Raw genomic sequence first — 18,925 nt, forward strand, 5'->3', positions numbered from 1 at the left:
TGATTCAAACAAGACAGGAGTTAAGCTGTGAAAAACGTAATGCCTAAGATTTTTATGGGGAGTAGGATGTTAAAAATACTGTTCTCAGTATAGAAGTAAAAGTACATTTGCAATGGGATATGTTTCTAAATGTACCTGAATTGGGTATGGATTGGTTAGTTTGTTTTTCGTCATTTCCAGTTTTATGAAAACGCTTTGGCACTCCTGAAGAAATGACATATTTTAAACTTCATAACTTAGAAAAACGTGGAAGAGACCCCCTCAAATGAGTACTACTTACTACTGTATATACTACTACCATTGCTACTAGACCTACATTTTTTAAAGGAAACTATTGTATTTATGTTGACATTAATCTGTGCATTTTTGCTTATAGTCGTCATGTTTACATACACAACCCTCAGTTCTCCTTTTATTTTGAAAGGTACCACCGGATGTTTTTGTTTATTCTGTCCGACTTTGTCAGCGACAGGAGGGAGGCTGCAACCAGCGGGCTGCGGAGGATGTCGACCCCGCAGCGGGGACGAGCTCCGGGCGGGACGCTTGTGTCCGGGCGGCTGTTCGTGGCCGTGTCGCCCCGCTCCTGCAGCCCTCGGCTCCCATGAAGCCTCCGCTGATGAAGCCCCGAGCAGCCAGAGTGAGGCGGAAAGTGGCCGGAGACAGAGAGCATGCACTGGCGCGTCGGGCTCGCCTGGACGGGGTCGTGTGTGGTTGATCTTGGTCAGAACCAGAGCTTCTCCTCCGGCCTGCTGGGCTCCGATGAGCAGCTCTCGTTTTATGGATACATCATCGCCTACCCACTGCAGGACTACGGCGGGATAATGTCAGCTCTGGGCTCGGACTCGTGGTGGCGGAAAACGCTGTATCTGACCGGAGGGGCTCTGCTCGCTGCTGCTGCTTATCTGCTGCACGAATTGCTGGCGATCAGGTACAAACAACGGCGGAGTGTCCAGAAGCTGCAGAGCTGCCCCACGTCCCACAGTCAGTGTGCAGGGGTCTGGGACCAGAGCAGGATGGATAGTGGAAAACTGTTTGTGTTTCTGCTCCACATCAGACAGCGCTGCTGTATTTTCACTGGGGTTTGGTTTTACTTAATCTGGGCAGGTTGGGCGGGGTGAGAGCGGAGTCAGTGGAGAATAAGGAATCGTGAGTGGGTGGGTTTTGATGTAGCGGAGCCCCCACCTCCACCTCCATCGTCACAAACACACACTAGGACATTTCCAGTTGTTATATTTTTATTATAAGAAAGCCACCGGGGACAGAGCTTGACAAGGCTCAGCCACTCAGATAATCTAATAAATGGTTTATATAAAGCATGTTTTTATAGCAGCCTTGACATTACTGACCGACCTTAGGTCACTTTCATTTGTCTGTATTTCAAGGACGAGGCGACATGTTGTGTAGGGTTATCCTGGGTTTGTGTTATTGTGACCCTACAGCTTCATACACACCTTCCGGAGTTAGGTTTCAGTGTAAAGCTCTGCAGTTACAGAAAGAATAATAAAAAAAACAAGACTAAAATAGTGAGAAATATAAATATATTAGATTCATCGTTATTGATTATTCATTGGCAAGAATGAAAGTTTGACTGATTTGAGTGCGATGTCCTTATACATGTCTGGTTACCTGCAGTCCGGGCCCCAGTGTAGTACAACAACACATTTTACATCTAAATAGAGATTAATGCATTTACAAAGCCGCTTATAGGCTGCGTGACAGTGGGGTGTTTATTTCTTTACAGTGCAGTGAAACATTAGGATGCTGTTCATCCCAGCTCTCAGGACTTGTTTTTCCTTCCTCAAGCTGCAGTGTCTGTCCTGTGTGTGTGTGTGTGTGTTTGTGAGTCTGTGAAGCCTCTCTTTCCTTTTTTTATTACCTGCCTATTCCTTGTGCGTTTATTTTTTAAATTCTTAGTTATTGTGACCACAGAGCTGCTGCTGCTGCTGCTGCTTGTGGTGTCAGCGGGCGGACATTTCAGCACCACAGTGAATAGACAGCTCCTGTCAGCTGTCACCCTGCTGCTGTTTGCGTCTCCACTGTGCAGCACTCTCCTCAGTGAACAGCGCAGTGTTTGCTCATACAGCAGCCTCCTCTCTCCATCACAGCCCCCGTGTTATTCTGGCACTGCAGTTTAGATGATTTATAAAGTGTATGCTGTGTAAAGCGAGTCTATGCTGCTATTCAAGCCGCTGTGTCTTGATACTAAAGCATGCATGTTATCTTCCAGTGGACTTTCAAAGTAATGTTTAGTTAGTAGTTATCAACACTACAGCTGTGGTGAAGATTCATTTTACAGATTCGTTCTTACATTATTAACCGAGAGTTTAGAGTTAAACTGTGCAACATGTTTAATTTGCATTAAAGGTTGATGTTAAAATATAAATTAATTTGTGTTGGAAGGTGTAATTACAAGTAGTCGCCTGTAGGATGTACCGCGGTGACGTCACTTAAACGGCATGAAGCGCACCAAGGGCACCGGAAATACTACGAAGTAATTATGTCTTCAAAATAAAAGCGGTTCATTTTGTAATAATATGAAGATCCTGGGATGTGCAGAGTAATAAAGCCCAGTTAAATAAGTGAAATGATTCGATAAAGACAAGAGTTAAGCTGTGAAAAACGTATTGCTTAAGATTTTTATGGGGAGTAGGAGGGAGTAGGATAAAAATACCGTCCTCAGTATGGAAATAAACATACCCTGGCAATAGGATGTATTTCAGACCAGACAACCACTCAGGGCCAGTGGTTTTACATGTAATTTAATGACAGTCCAATACACCCACTGTACACACACATTGGGCTTAGCTGCTTTACTGTGAGGTTCCCAGCAGAGGCTGCTGCTCCCAGCTAAGAAGCAGTGCACCTTGACAAATAACGTGTGGATATCTTAAATTCATACACAGATTCTGGGAGATAATGATTCAAAATGTTTATTTCAGAATATATATATATATATATATATTCAGTTTTGAAGTTGACCCTTTAGTTAGTAGCACACGATGGGGGCTAAACACCAGGAAAACCAGACTTTCAAATACTCGTATCACAACTGTTCACCTCTGTTATTCTTTGCTCCTCACAGGAAGGAGGAGGAGCTGGACTCTAAAGATGCCATCATACTCCACCAGTTCTCCAGGCCCAAAACTGGCGCTCCGTCCCTGTCCCCTTTCTGCCTTAAGATGGAGACCTACCTCCGCATGGTCGACCTGCCCTATCAGGTAGAGCTGTGTGTGATAGTGACAAGCTCAGAGTGCACATTTACTCTTCAGTGTGATGAGGTTTTAATCCTTATTTCTTTGCGTCCTTACTTTGTCATCTTGATGAAATTACGTTTGCTGTAATTACTAAGTCAGACTTTCTTCTGCTAGTCACTTAGTTTCCTGGGAGAGATCATTAAATATTAATTTAAATAATGTTTCTTGAATCAATTCCAATTTAATTCAGATAACACCAATCACTAGCCACTTCCTCTGTTAGTATCTCAGTAAAATAGTTGGGTTTTACTGAATTCTTCCTTATTCCCTATCCCGCAGAACTACTTCGATGGGAAGCTTTCACCACAGGGAAAGATGCCGTGGATTGAGTATAACCAGGAGCAGGTGTGTGGCACCGAATTCATCATCGACTTCCTGGAGGAGAGATTGGGCGTGAGCCTCAACAAGAGCCTGACGCCGCAGGAAAAGGCGATATCTCGCGCCATCACCAAAATGGTGGAGGAGCATTTCTACTGGTGAGGGAGCCCTGCTTGTCCACACTCACACTGCATTTTATGAAGACTTAACATTAAAATAAATATTATTTGGCTTCTTCTTTAGGAAAACTGTCAGTTTAGCAAGATTTCATATGACATTTGTTTACGAACATGTCCAAAGCATTCTTCTTACTCTCTGCCTGGTTCTTCTGAGCAGCATTAATAATAGGAAGTAACAGTGTGAGCACTTGTTTTAATCAAGATATGCGTGTACGTGTCCTAGGACCATAGCTTACTGTCAGTGGGTAGACAATCTGGAGGAGACCCAGAAGATGCTGTCGGTGAGCGGGCCACTGAGCGACCTGCTCAAGTGGATCCTGAGTCACCTGACTGGCGGGATCATCAAGAGGGAGATGTATGGTCACGGGATTGGACGGTTCTCCAGGGACGAGGTTTACGCTCTGATGGAAAAGGACATGCGAACACTGTCCACTCTCCTAGGTGACAAATCTGATAAATCATTTTGATTTATGAACTCAACTTTTAAAAAAGGAGGGTGTACTATGATACAGCATAAATTACATTTCTTTAGTATTTATGAGTCAACTGTGTAGAGAGAGATTTAAGAACGTTTACTTTGTAATACGTAAACTTTGCCACAACTTGCTGCAGAAACTAAGAATAACACTGACATCTTGTGGTGAAAATATAAACCCTGGCAGTTTGTGATAGGAGGTGCCAGAGAGACATTTTTAAAAGTGCATGTGGAGCAGTGTTGTCAAATAGTTCTTATTAAGACTTGAGCTTAAAGACATTGATTAATCTCTGAAGCCTTTGCTGATGTGATGCAACATCACAATTAAAAACACACTATCTATGTTTTTTTTATTGGTGTGTTGTTTCAGGGGATAAAAAGTACCTTATGGGATCCAAGCTTTCAACGGTAGACGCTGCAGTGTTCAGTCATCTGGCACCTGCTATGTGGACGCTACCGGGAACACGGCCGGAGCAGCTAATCAAAGGTGAGACAACACAGCACGCAAAAATGCTAAGGTAAAACTGAGAAAAGGCAGAAACATCTTGTTCATCGTCTTTGTGGCACTGCTAGTGACTGCAACATGTTCATCAACACCCCTCCCTTGTTTTTTTTTTTTTCTTTTTAATTGAATTGTTGCTATTTATCAATAGGATTACATCTTATTCAGAGAACCACTGTACCTACTCACTGATGAGTCTGTCCCCTGCAGGTGAGCTGATCAACCTGGCCATGTACTGCGAACGCATCCGCCGGCGATTCTGGCCTGAATGGTTTGTGGACCTGGAGGACTTCTGTTACAATGACACCACAGAGGGCAGCGACTCGCCCTCTAAACTCCCAGATCTGGGCCTCTACTCCCGTACGGACACTTTCCAGGATGATACACACACACACAGTTCACACACTCACACAACACAGGGCCCGCCGTCGCCCGACAGCGACCCCACAGGCCACTCCCTGTATGACTCCGACATGGACACGGAGTGCTCTGAAATAGACCAGCTCAAGTGTTGACAAAACTTATACTTGTAGTATACGCTACGTACGTGCACACCACAGGTGGGAGCTGCATCCCACCTGTACACAGCCCCGCCCCTACCTCTTAGAAAAGAAAACAACTCGGCAGTGTTTGTGGTGTTGCCTGCGTCCGCGGTTGAGGATGAGGATGCACAGGTCTAACTCGCACATTGTAGTGGAGGAATGATTGCGGCAGAAAGAAAAGGGGGGATGAAAAAGTGACAGAGGAAAAGCAGAACAGGTTGCAGTGGAGGGAAAGACGAGAAGATGCAGAAAACAGATTGAAAAAGTAAGACAAGGAGTAAATGATGCCGCTGCTGACAAACTCCTCCACGTGATCAACACCATCTGCAGTCACAACCTTCTACCTGTCGTCGTGTTGCCGTAACCATGACAACCACGTGCGCCCCTCGTAGCATCTTGCACCGCCCCGTCTTGTGTGTGTGTGTGTGTTTTGAACTAAGTGAACCCTTAAATGCCTTGTATCGATATGATATCGACACGTAGGGAACTGTACAGGATTTATGTGAATACACAGTGTAAATATTAACGGATCTGATTTGATTCTCAGATTTAATAGATAGAATATTTGATTATATGAGTATAAATAGATAGAGATAGCTGCAAATATCAAATCACCCCCTCTGTCATAGATACTGTAAATACTTTAGGTGTTTCTCCTATAAAATCCACTTTGTGATGGGCTCAGTGACCCACTCTGCTGATTTAGGATCAGTAAGTGTGTATCCGTCCACACAACAGGGATATTACAGCTGTGCCTGCTGCCCATATTTATATACATTAGTGCAGTTAAATTATATGGAAATAATGGATGGTAAACTGCTATCTGCTATAAGCACTTTGGAACTATTTTTTGTCTCACTGAGATAATTATTCTGCCAAAAAAAAAACCCTCCCTCCTTCCCCACATTAGAAGCATAATATGACAAGATTCGTCATTAGGCTCGTGTTTAGATCGTCACTGAGGACAGTAGCTTTAGGGCAAATAGACATTTGACATGTATTCAAGATGCAGAGCGAGTGAAACAATCATGTAGAAATAGATCGGATAGAGTGAAAATGTCCCTTTACACATCATATAGATAGTTTTATCTACATTATATCTGGCTTATTAAGTTTGACATGTGACACAGTTTATTTGTTGGTGCCTCTGGTCAGATCCGCCACACAAAGACGTAGCTAATGGATCTTAAAAAGAGTTTTTGTTATTTTTTTCTTAACAGTAGTTTTTGTGTCGGCTGTGCAGCATTTCAAAACGAAGGATTGCTCAGTAAATGTTATGCAAGGCAACGACAGTACAGGCGCAGATTCCCCCTGTTCGTTTTTAATTTTATGCAAGGCTGTGTGTAGGTCACCCAGCAAACGTGCGTACCAACATATTGAGTGTTGAGGCTGATTAGTATGGACGGAGGGTTGTACGGTGTGCATGCTTTTGTCTGTGCTGCACATGGATGAGTCACCCTCTGTGTATGAACAATAACACGCTGGTGAGGTGACTCTTCCTCCCTAACACACACACATACCTGTGGTTCTAGTTGGGTAAGTAGACTTATATGAATGGCATTGAACCTCACAGTACCTTCATGCTATTTAAATATCGATCAAAATGTGTAATGAAAGCATTAATCACTAAAAATATTGACAAATCCATGTGTTGGGTGAAAATTTCTAATTCACGTACATTTAATTTACGTGAATTAGAGATATGTAGCATCAATATGTAGCAGTATATCGTGAAAGAAGTAACCGTAAAGTTACAATAATATGTCTTAAATGGAAACAGCTGTAAAGTTACAAAGTGAATCTACCTGGTGTTTAAGTTTAAGTATGACGGTGATGATGATAATCAATTTAATGAAGATTTAATGACATTCAAAATCACAACTCCCTCTGTAAACAAAAAAACATCCTTAGTTTTGGCTGCAGATCGACAGCTGAATGCAGCCTTTAGGATGGAGAGAGTGCACAGGGTTACAGCGAAGCCTGTGTTTACCCTGTTTACCCATTTCACCCATTTCAATATAATAATATGGACTTTAACTGATCACTTTTTTCTGTCTTAACAATCCTTGCCTGCATGTTCTTGCCTTCTCTCAGCAGTAGGCAGATCAAGCCTTATGAAAACTGAAGCTAAACCGTTTACTTTATATCAGCGCAGCATACGACTTATGGTTTATATTATATTTATTTATCTTTTCTATTTTATGTTAGTGATATCTATTGATAATGACGGTGGATGTGCTTGAACTTGGAAAACAATGTTATTGTTGTTTCTTTTTGCAGTTTTCTTCTTACGTTTACATGTGTTCGATGGATGAGATTCAATATACTGACTGACTACTGACTTCTGTTGCTGTGTAACACTGAAGAACATTAATATTTTCATGTTGCCAGTCGTTGTCGAAATTGCATGTGTGTCCATGTTTTGAGATGCCCTTTAGTAAATGCTCAAATTCATATCATACCGTCGCTATGATAGTATTAAAATATTTTAGCCCTTCATCTTCTGCAAACTCTGCAAACTATGAAAAAACCTCCTTTGCAGAGCTTCATGCCAAGGTGAACAAACACACATGTAATACTGAGATAAAATACTAACTCAGCATTAGATCTCAGATCAGCAGGTTGAGGTCAGTCATCCTGCTGATCTCTGCCTATTACAGGAAAAATTGCAAAAGTACTTTGAGAGTCAGTGTCTGTGGGCAACTTCATCTGTCTCGGTGTTCCTCAGCAAGTACGGGTCAGGGGTTGGGGTTCAGTCCTGTCGTAGGTGACTCTTTCCCATCAAGCTCTCTGCTTGTAGCCTGTAGAAGCCATATTGCATTGTCTCTTGCTCTCGTGCGTGCTCAAACACTTGTGGAATCTCATAAAACTGTAAATAAGAGACGTTCGGGGGGGTTGGGGAGAAGAAATGTTAATATGCGAACATGATCTAAACAAAAATGCTCTGTAACGTTAAAAATTATTCTTATGAATGTATCATACCTAGAGATAAAAAAAAAAAAAAGCTGTATGACAAATGAATTACTCTTCTTACTTCAATAAATATAGCTGTGGTATTTTCCTCTTGTTCTGTTATAGTTGTTGGCATCAGTGCATCAGTTTACCTGACGGGGAACGAACGGTTTAGCAAACGCTGCTCTGGAGGTGGGTATACTCTGGCATATATCTGTCTCATAATCCCTCTCCCTCTGTGCTTGCTACCATATGACAATACTAAGCCCACCCAACAATGCAGAAGGATTAGCTCTCTGCCCTTTTCTTTTGTGCTCGTGCTGAAGCTCTGGAGAAAGCAGCGAGAAAAAGGAGGGCAGAGAAACAGAAAAGGCAAGTCGTGGGAGCACCACTGTAGAGACGGGACGTGGGTTCGTTCGAGCGAAAGGGCATGAAAAAGGGAAAGAGGCAAACAGTCGTGGACAGATGAATGATATTTGATGACTTTGGCTCAATGCATTTCTGCAACCATTGTGCTGAATCCCAGGGAGATTCTATCCACACAAGCCAGAGGAGGCAATTCAGAACTGACAATGACACCGGAGTATAAACCATCTCTGGTGAGTCAGAGATGGCACAAAGTGTCAGAGGTTGCAGCCGTGTGTGTGTGTGGCTGTATGCATGATGTGTAAGGTGGGACGTGCGCAGAGATGAGAGAATGTGCCTCTGTGTGAGTGAGTCTGTGTGTGTGTGTGTGTGTGTGTGTGTAAAAAAATATGAATAATGCAGAGGATGCCTGTAGGAGCGTGAGGGCTGGGAGGAGGGCAGATGGTCGCCTGCTGATAGGACAGAATCCAGGCAACAGGGTCCTCCAGAGAGCTGGGTTTGGACCTGGCTTAACACACACACACACAAACATGCTCATGCACGTACGCCCACATCTTGCAAACATTCATTCTCTTTTTGTTTCTTTCTCAGATCACTTTTGTTTTACACTACAATTGTGTGCACACTGCCTCCGATTTAAAAAGAAAAGCCTCATTGTTAAACTAGTTGAAACTAGACTAGGTAAAGACACATGGTGAAAGAAAATTGAAGTTGGGCATTTCCGCATTTCTTTCCAGCTGTTTAGGCTGATAATAAATTCATAAATCATTATTTCTACATTTAATTACATTATTTTTCATCCCAGTCATATGAATTAAATTCACCTGCGTTATTGAAAACACTTAATTATAAGCAATGTGATAGCTAAAAGTATTCAGGTTTTAAATAATATTTTTAGCAAGCATTTGTCAAGTTACTTCAAGGAATTTGAACTATTTGAACTACGTTGAACTTTTCCACTTTATCTCTATTACCCTTCAATTACTCTCAGATGACATAATTCTTTCTAGGAATCACTCATGATGGAACTGTAAAATAAAGCATTAGCTGGTCTGATCAATACTACTAACTAATAATTCAAACAAACAAACAAACAAGGGAAAAAAAAAAACTATTTAGAAAATCCCTGTTTACAACTCCTCTCACCCTCCATTCACCCCAGTGCTACAGTATAACATCCACCAGGTGGCGTCAGCCACCGTTTCTGCTTTGGCCACTGATCAGTCCAGTGTTAAAAAAAAAAAAAAAAACCCACATTAACCACAAGGTGAAACAACCTTAAGGAAGAAGCTGAAGCTGAAGAATCAGAAAACTCGGTTCTAACAAGTGAATTTTGACGCTTTGCAACAAAACACGAAGGATGAGGTTCAGTGTTGAGTGAAACTTGGGATTATTTCCACACAGTGTTAAATCTGTACAACAACATATTTAGAGCTTTCCACAATTACTCAGACTATTTCTAAATATTTTATAATAAAGAAAACAGGCCTGAGTCTAATTTTGATTTCATCACCTCCCCTCCTGCATCTGTAGGAGCCCAAGTAGCTTGTTTACAGACAGAGCTGCCTTTTAAATAACTTTTCATATTTATAGTGAGAGAAATATGGATTCAGTTGACGGATTTCAGTGTTGTTTCATTCACTGACGACTTTGCATCTGCACGGACAGCTCTCTGTGCACAAGAGCTGAAGAACAATTTGAAGCAACCGAGGCGGATTGATAAAATCCACAATTATGATGCAAGGGCCGCCTGCCTGCAAGAGGAGGAGGAAAAAGTTGCCAGAGCTGTGACATTTTTTCTACCAATTTAAAAAAAAAAAAAACATGCAAAGACTGCAGTGGTATAGAAAACAAATACGATTTAATGACAAAAAAGCATGTAGAAATTGTGCAATCGTTGATTTCTTTTTCTTCTTCGTTGGATCACAGATTTCAGGTCAATGCTATTTTGTTTTGGTTTTGTTGATTTTTTTTTTTTTTCCCCACCACAGAAACTGAAATTCAGCTGAAGGATTACATGTGATTGGAATTACAATAGGAGGTTTGGACTAGAGGAATATTGGGCCTCATTAAAATTAAGGCTTATCAAGTCATTCACGTTTGAATAATAAAAAATGCGTGATGTATTGCTGTGTTTAATTTTTTGATTGATTGATTGGCAATGAGAATAAAAATACAAAAAAGGGGGAGTGGTGCGTTCACGGATTTTGTAACTGGGCCTAAACATTCAATGTGTTTGCAAAACCTCTCATAGAAATAATCTAAAATTCACATCATGGTTCTGTTATTATTTCCAGCTCCTTCAGTTGGATTTGAGTTTCTAATCTTTATATTTTCTGTAGATTTCAGTCAGAGAATAATAATAATTAAAAACAAATCTCCATCTGCTCGTGGATTTCTCCACATAACCTCCCACCATCAGATCAGGTTATTAATCACAGGATTTAAGTGGCACAAGACACACGTTTGTGTGTTTGTGCTTTGGCGCAGACTGCCAGAGAAAACTGAACAAACAAACAAACAAACAAACAAACAAACAAACGATGCCATACAAAAACGAATGGAGCTACATCCCACAGAGTGAATGAATGAGTCGTACAGTAGTAGTGTAGCCACTACGGCCGGAGCTGGTACCAGGATATATTCAGTTTTTTCTTTTTCTTTTCTTATGTTTGTTTTTTGTTTTTTTTTCTTTTTAATGTAGATTTTTTTTATTTTATTTGTTTGTTTGCTTTTCTCATTTTTAGCAAAGGAAGGCAAATGGGCTGGATTGCTTTGAGTGTTCCAGCCTGACAGTCTCGGTCTTTCTCGTCACAGCATTTTGGAAAAGTACAGAAATAACAAACAACCAAAACACATTGTAAACAGGCGCACAGACATGTCTGCACAGAAAGAAAAGCGTTAAATTCTCCATTATTATTATTATTATTATTATTATTATTATTTGGGGTGGATTATCCAACGAGTATAATAAAATTTAAATTTGTTTAGGCGACATTATAAATTGAACACACACTAGGCATAATAATAATAATAATAATAATAATGAAAGCTGTTGGCTGGTATTGGCTTTCATTTTTATCACTGTATAGCAGGTGCCATTTCAGCCCTCTCTCGCCACAAGCTGCGAAGAACCCCTGTTGCTTTTGTTATGATGGAAAGATGGCGTTTATTTACCCACACTGACTGCGACTTATCATTACACCCGGAGCTTGTTTTTAATGCCTTCTCCCTGCAGACACCTTCGTGTCCACGTCCCGCTCCGCCTGTCTTTAATGACACATTACATGATAACACCCTGGCGCCTCGGTTGAACATATAGAAAAGCGTTTCGGATCAATGTCGCTATTTTTGGTTAGCACACACACACACACACACACACACACACACACACCAGCCGTATCCCAACATGCTTGGCAGTTCCGCGGCATGAAAGCTTTTTCATACAGCTCTCTGCTATGCGTATTTTTAGTGCTTGGGTGCCACTGTATATCCCCACTGTGTGTGTCCGTGGGTCCAACATTTAAACTGGCTGAGGTCCAGTTCCGAGCGGTCCAGCACAGAGAATCAAACAAATAAGGAGGCTTTGTACCTTCTTTAAGGGGTCTGTGTTTTGCTCAAAATAACGCACCGGGGTCACTGCACAGGAGTCTGTGCTCCATGGTGAGGAGGGGTGTCCCCGTACATGTCCTCTCCTCCTGATATCTGTCCTCCAGCGGGTGTCATCCTCTTCTCCTTCTGCCGCCGGTTGCAAAACCAAACCCTCACCACCTCCTTCTCCAGCTGCAGGCTGTCCGCTAGAGAGTTGATCTCTGCTGCTCCTGGTTTTGGACATTTGAGAAAATGGCTCTCCAGAGCCCCTTTGACGCCCACCTCAATGGAGGTCCTCTTTTTCCTTTTCCTTCCCTGTGCCGCGATTTTATCCAGGCTAGTGGGGCTCCCCGAGGTGGAGTCCGCCTCCTCCAGCCACTTGTTCAACAAAGGCTTGAGTTTACACATGTTTTTGAAGCTGAGTTGAAGCGCCTCGAACCTGCAAATGGTGGTCTGAGAAAAGACGTTTCCATACAGGGTCCCAAGAGCCAGTCCCACATCCGCCTGGGTGAAGCCCAGCTTGATGCGCCGCTGTTTGAACTGCTTGGCGAACTGCTCCAACTCGTCGGAGGTCGGTGTGTCCTCGTCTGACTGGTCCTGATGGCTCCCGTGCTGGTGATGGTGTGAGAGAGACTGCTGGTGGGCCCCAGGTCCCCCTCCATGTTCACTGAGGTGCGGGCTGTGGCTGTGGTGTTCCTCATCCCGCAGGGGGTGGTGGTGCATCCCCCCTTGCTCTCCCCCCGGCATCAGACCGAAACCGGACTGGGAATACACCAGGCTCTGGCCCTCAGATGTCGCCATACCGGGGATGTGCGTGGTAGCTGTGCTGGTTCGCCATGCTCTGGCGTCGTGATGCGCCTGTTGGTGCGCTAGGTGAGGGTGTCGCTGTTGCTGCTGCTGCTGTTGTTGCAGACTGCTGGAGTTCTGCAGTTCCTCTCGGTCACTGTCGTGCAGAACAGGCTTCACGTCCTGTTCTCCAAGGGGACTAGATGGCCAAGGCGCCCCACTGTCACCGTGAGACAGCGCCGTTATCCACTGGTGCGCGTGGCTGAGCGGATGTCCACCGCCCGGTAACGTGCTATAGTCGTTCTGGAGCAGGGTGTGCGCGTCCCTGTACGCTGCCGCCTGCTGCATGCTCCCGGACTCCGAGTGCGGCGGCGGCGCGCTGCTGGGGGTGGTGAGGACGCTGTAGTGGTTGGACGTTGCGGTCGCCATAACTATCGGTGCCAGAGTGATAGCTGGAGTTAAAAGGAGGCTGTCTTTGACAGTAACTCTTTTGCGCCACGGGGCAGCTAGGCGTCTCTCTCCAGCATCTCCCGGGCGCTGTGCCAAGGGGACGCAGAGGCGCGCACCTGTGGTCCGCCTCGCTCCGCTCTTTATTGGCCAAGAACGGTTGACAGATGTGGTTACCCCTGACAGCACCCCGCTCATTGGTCACGGGAGATTGTACAGAAACCCCAGTCACTTTGCCCAACAATACTAGTAGTCCTGCAGCACGCTGGAGTACAAAGTGGAGGGAGAAAGCGGGGTGTTGAGCGTAAACGCACAGAAGACTAAACAAGCTCCTCTCTTATCATTTTTTTAATAAATCTAAAAGTAGATCATTCACCTCGACATGGGTGGGTGGGGGGGGGGGGGTCACGTTTATTGGTTTGGTGCGTCAGAACTGTGCGTAAAAGTTGTACAAATCGCTAATTAGATTTTTAATTTGACCACACTGGCGTGTCCAAGACTAGAACTTCCAAAAACGTCTTGCACGTACTAAAGCGGAGTGTCTGCGCCGTGATGCAGTGAGCAGTGATCATGGGGAGAAACCTCCAGCTGCCTCTCTGGCCCCAGGACGCGGTCCGGAGCGGCGGGCTGCGTGCTTCCAGGGCCTCTGCCCCGTTGCCATGGCGAACGCGGTGAATGGAACAACAACGCCCACGTCACAGCTGCGGCTCGTTCCTTCTTTTCGTTCCGTTCCAAAGGACCCATTGGGGCCGCGCGCCGTCGGGACAAATAATGGGGGCGGGTGGGGTGGGGGCGCGAGCGTAGAGGGCAGCTCGGGGCCAAAGACAGGAGGCTGCAAGAATGGGTCCTTGAGGCTGCTCTGCGCGTCCTGTGCCCTCTTCCACCTGCTTGTTGGGTAAACTTTGAGATGAGCGCACCAACAGTGGCACGCGAGGCTCAGTTTTCCAGACCTCCAATAATAATAATAATAATAATAATAATAATAATAAAAATCTTGAAGATCAATATGTGAATGAGATGAAATGATCTATTCGATCCAATTCACACAAAAAATGCTTTCCAACTTTTTCGTTTGTACACTTTGTACTTTGTATTTTAGGCAACTTTATACTCCAGAAGGAAGTACTGCACATTTTACTTCACAGCATTTATTTAGCAGCTTTGTTTTCAATAAATGACTTCACTGAATTTATGTGGTGTATTTTACATTTTGTAAAGTAGGCTTCACCATGACCGTGTGAAACATTAAAACTTTACTACTTTGTAATGAATGTGAAATGATAATCAAGTAATAGACTGTGTCATAAATAACACATTTCTTTGATATTTTGTTGACAATACCTGATTTTGAATGCTGGGTTTTTTTACATGTGATGCAGCATATTAAGGCCTTACTAATCAGGCCCACAGGGGTTCACTCAGAGAGTCTCAGTCCACAATACAGTCGACAAATCTGTTGTCAGGAAATAACAGTTCAGTTGGTGAGTAAAAACATTTTTAAAGCACAATCTGCTGGTCCTATATTTGTGATTGCAATGATATTGAAATTAAACTAATCCTCATTTTGCTGAGCCCCCCTGAAACCCTTTTAGACCCCCTGGGGGGGTCCCTGGACCTACTTAGCCAACTACTGGTATTTAGGAGCTGTGATTTTATTGGTTCAAAGTGGGACACTGGCTGTAAAACATAACAGCTATTAAGAATTTAAAGGACAAAAAATATTCAAGTTTCACCTTCAAGCAGAGGTGCAGTGCAACATGGTTGATACCAATGGAAATAAGAGAATGTGTACAGTGGTCGTAATGCAATGATGTGTTCTTATACTGTTTATTAAAGACCATAGTACAGTAAAATGACCACATAGGTAGTGATTGGTTAATCAATAAATCTAATCAAGCTGAAGATTTATAGACATAAACTGATGAACACTGAATTGTAGAGTTCGAAAGAACACTGGCTTATGATTAGGGTGTAATTCTGAGAATTACCAAATGTGTCGCCAGGGGCTCTGGCAAGCCGTGTGTTGAGAGAAGCAAAACATATTACCCTAATAGACTAATATGCAAACTACTGGCTGCCCAATTACGGGACTTAATAACGCATAAACGATGCCAGTCTTGTTCTTACAAGACGAAGAGGTCACTGTTAATTCAGTCAAAGGGCTGGGTACGCTGTCAACACAGGGATCAGTTCCACACTCATACTGTCTCTGTTTCCCTGTCCCTCGTTTTGTATTCAAGAGTGAGAGTTAATGATGGAGAATCTGAGCGTTAAATTAACAGTAATTATATGGCCCCAGTGCTGTAAAGATTCAATTTCTTCGCAAGTCTAATGGGCCTAAGTGTCCCAGTGCGCCTGCAGAACTCTCTATGAGCTATTTATGATTGAAACCCACACAGACAGAACAAAAAACAAACACACACACACAGAATATAGGTGTGGTACGGGTCACTTTTTACACGAGCGCCGTACAGCGTTAAAACTGCATCCAAGGCTGGCCAGATGTGAAAAGCCACTTTCTTCACTCTTGTGTAAATAGTGCCACCTGCTCTTCCACCTTCGTTTGTAAAAGAGTGGTTCAAGTGTGAGGTGAAGCCATTTATGTGGGTGTATGTGGTGAACCAGTGCTCTGATTGCTTTCACTTTCTCCAGGCCAGTGTTTGACTGGCCCACGTCCCTCCCCCTGTGGGAACCCTCGCGTAGAGGGGTAACTAGGGCAGGGGGGCTTCTTTATGCTGCTGGACACAGGGAGATAATGGCCATTCCTCCACAGCTGGCCTACACAATCAAAGAGAGAGGGGGCTCAGAGGATTCCAGCTTTAACCAGGCCATTGTCTGGGCTAATTACATCTGAATGCAAGACCCCAAGACCCCACCTCCCCCCTCAGCAAAACCTGCACAGAATACCCCAAACAACTCTTCAGGGATGAGGGAGAGTGCACAGACACAGGGCGCGCACACACACACGGAAAAATATAAACCCTGGACTCCTTCATTACCCCCACATACACACACTCTGGACTCGTTCATTACCCATCCCCATCCCCAGCAGGCTCTCATCAAAGTGTTGTGTGTCTCTCACACACTCACATGTGGCACTCAGCATTAGATCAGATCTCGGCTTGCTGCTCTCAGAAGAGATGAGGAGGTCTTAGAGGACTTACGTTGAATAGAAAACACACTGAAGAGCCTTTCCCCAGTGCACCACCATAATCCCAATCTATACACTCCCTCTGAACCCCAACTGCCAGTGGTATCTTCTTCTGTAGCTTGAACTGTGCAGCCTCAGATCAGTGCAGTGCAATCCGGATGTGCTCTGTCTTTTGATTTTGCAGTCAGAAATTACATCTGGCTTATTTTCTCACACTCACTGATACTTTGATTTCTTCCAGTATGATGAGCACTGTGCCGTGTTTGTTTATCTGTGTATGTGCGACAGAGAAAGAGAGCTGAGTGAGACAATCCTGAAGTCATACTCAGAAAGGCTGAAGTGTCAGAATGCTCGTATCCTGAAGCTAACAGGTGCAAACAGTGTTAATGTGTTAAGTGCAATTTAAATTGTACTTTAAAAATGTATTTAAATTTAGTAATGAATGCTGGTGATGGGGAGTGAAGTAGTGAAGGTGAAGTGGCACAGATGGTTTACTTAGAATAGGTGAGAGGTAAGGAGTGGGGGAAGCTGAAATGTCTGTTTAAAACTAGTCTTGGTTGATGTATAAAGGCTAAATGATGATGTAATGTTAACTTGAAGGAGTAGATGTAAAATATCTACCTAGCCGGCCTTTTTTTTTCCTTAGCTTGTGGATGAGTTAAGGTTTGTGTAGATACATGGACTCATGCTTCTTTTTTCCCTGGCCACGTTTCGCATTTGGCGTGTGTGTGTGTATGTGTGTGTGTGAAACATTGTCAGGGTTAGGAGGTCTCACTGGTGCTCAGTTTAGCATTGATTTATTCTCTTTCTCCAATTTATTTCCCCTTCGCCTGTTCTGCCTCTGGGAGGACAAATGGAGGAGAAACGCCAAGCACGGTAACCATGGCTCACACACACACACACACAAGCAGAAGCATACTCAAATTCATATTCAATAGGACTAGCAAGCAAAAGCACACACACTCCTGTATGTATGTCTTATGGTTGTGTTTTGTCAGCAGCCTCCAGAACAGAGAACACCTGCACACTGAATAATCACTGATGTAACAGGTGTAACTGTTACAGTAAACAGTGTTTTCTTTACTAGTGGGAGTGGATTTACTAGTTACATCACTATATTCAGATGCCAATTGTGTTTGCGCTCACAGCATCGGCTTTTTCTGGAGCATTTGTTCAGCGTGCAGGTGTTCTCTCTCTCTGACTTACTCAAATACCTCTAAAACTCAGCCTCTCAGCTTCTGCCGTTACTGTGCCAAGACCAATCTGTGTGCTGGTCATTCTGCTGAACTATAAATTCACAACACTCCCCAGGTCCCAAGGCACCAGAGCTCCTATAAGACTTCCCATGTTGTCCCATATACAGTAACTGTCTTGAGAGAACCCATAAAGACATAAAGGGACGCTCCTACCTCTGGGTGAGTGGTCATAATTCACCAGCAGGTATTTTTACTATGACATTGCTGTCGAGGTGCACAGATTCATCTCGTCTCCTTCTTCATAATGTCCTACACAAACTCCAGATAGGAGAAGCATGAGTGCAGTCATATTTTACAGGCAGCTTGCTGTCACATCTTTCTGTAATAGTTTGGTGTTGGAGGAGGAGTGTGTTGGAAGAGGAGTGTGTGGGCCAGCGGATACACCTCGTGTCATTTCTGCTTTAGGGTGTAATAACAAACGTCTCTCTTTGCTTCCCAAGTAGAAAAAGAGTGAATCAGAAACAGGGCAACAAGAGGCGGGAGGAGGGGCAGGTAGGTCGTTAAACCCACTTGAAAGCTCAGCGTCCTGATCGATAGTCTTGGGCCAAGCAGGGATTAAAATCGGGCTAAGTCTGTTCTAATCAATACTGATGGCTAACCCTGGGGTTAAAACACCACTAAATCTCCATACATGTCCATACACAAGTCTGCACTATGGCCTACAGTACAGATAAATCTGCAGCTATCCATGCAAATGGACACACAATGGGTTCCCGCGCGAGCACAGTCGATATGAGCGACTGCTGCACAGGCCCTCAGCAGCGACACGTGTAGTCGCATCTATGGGAATATACACTCTAGTCTAGTTAAGAGATTGAGACAGTAAATTTAGACTCATCGACGGGGCTGAGCAGAGTGAGGAAAGCTCTCATAAATGTGTCCGAGAAGGTGCAAAACGTGTGTGAAAGAGTGTGAGAGAGAAACAAACTGTTATCTTTTTATGTAGCTCTACACACAGCACGGCAATAATGGAAGAATGACTTATAGACGTACAGCTGACATGCATGATTGACTATTTCACACCCAAATGGAAGACAGACATTACTGTTTGTATTGATCTTACAAGAACAGGTCTGTGCATCAATTGCTGATACTGATCAATTTAG

At 43.7% G+C, this 18,925-nt stretch overlaps 2 protein-coding genes across 2 annotated transcripts; one reads left to right on the top strand and one right to left on the bottom strand.

Moving 5' to 3' along the window:
- The first annotated feature begins 187 nt into the window (after positions 1-187).
- Positions 188-8,326, top strand: faxca (failed axon connections homolog, metaxin like GST domain containing a). Its single transcript, XM_026340650.2, has 6 exons — positions 188-928; positions 3,083-3,218; positions 3,534-3,730; positions 3,975-4,192; positions 4,597-4,713; positions 4,939-8,326. The coding sequence occupies exons 1-6, from the start codon at positions 669-671 to the stop codon at positions 5,241-5,243; spliced, it is 1,233 nt and encodes a 410-aa protein (XP_026196435.1). The 5' UTR covers positions 188-668; the 3' UTR covers positions 5,244-8,326.
- A 3,895-nt stretch (positions 8,327-12,221) lies between these two features.
- On the bottom strand, positions 12,222-13,610 carry pou3f2a (POU class 3 homeobox 2a). The gene has a single exon (XM_026341641.1). It carries the CDS (start codon positions 13,608-13,610, stop codon positions 12,225-12,227), a length of 1,386 nt encoding a protein of 461 aa, XP_026197426.1. The 3' UTR covers positions 12,222-12,224.
- Between the last annotated feature and the right edge of the window lie 5,315 nt (positions 13,611-18,925).

This window comes from Anabas testudineus, chromosome 24 (genome assembly GCF_900324465.2).
Source record: "Anabas testudineus chromosome 24, fAnaTes1.2, whole genome shotgun sequence".
Lineage (NCBI taxonomy): Eukaryota > Metazoa > Chordata > Actinopteri > Anabantiformes > Anabantidae > Anabas > Anabas testudineus.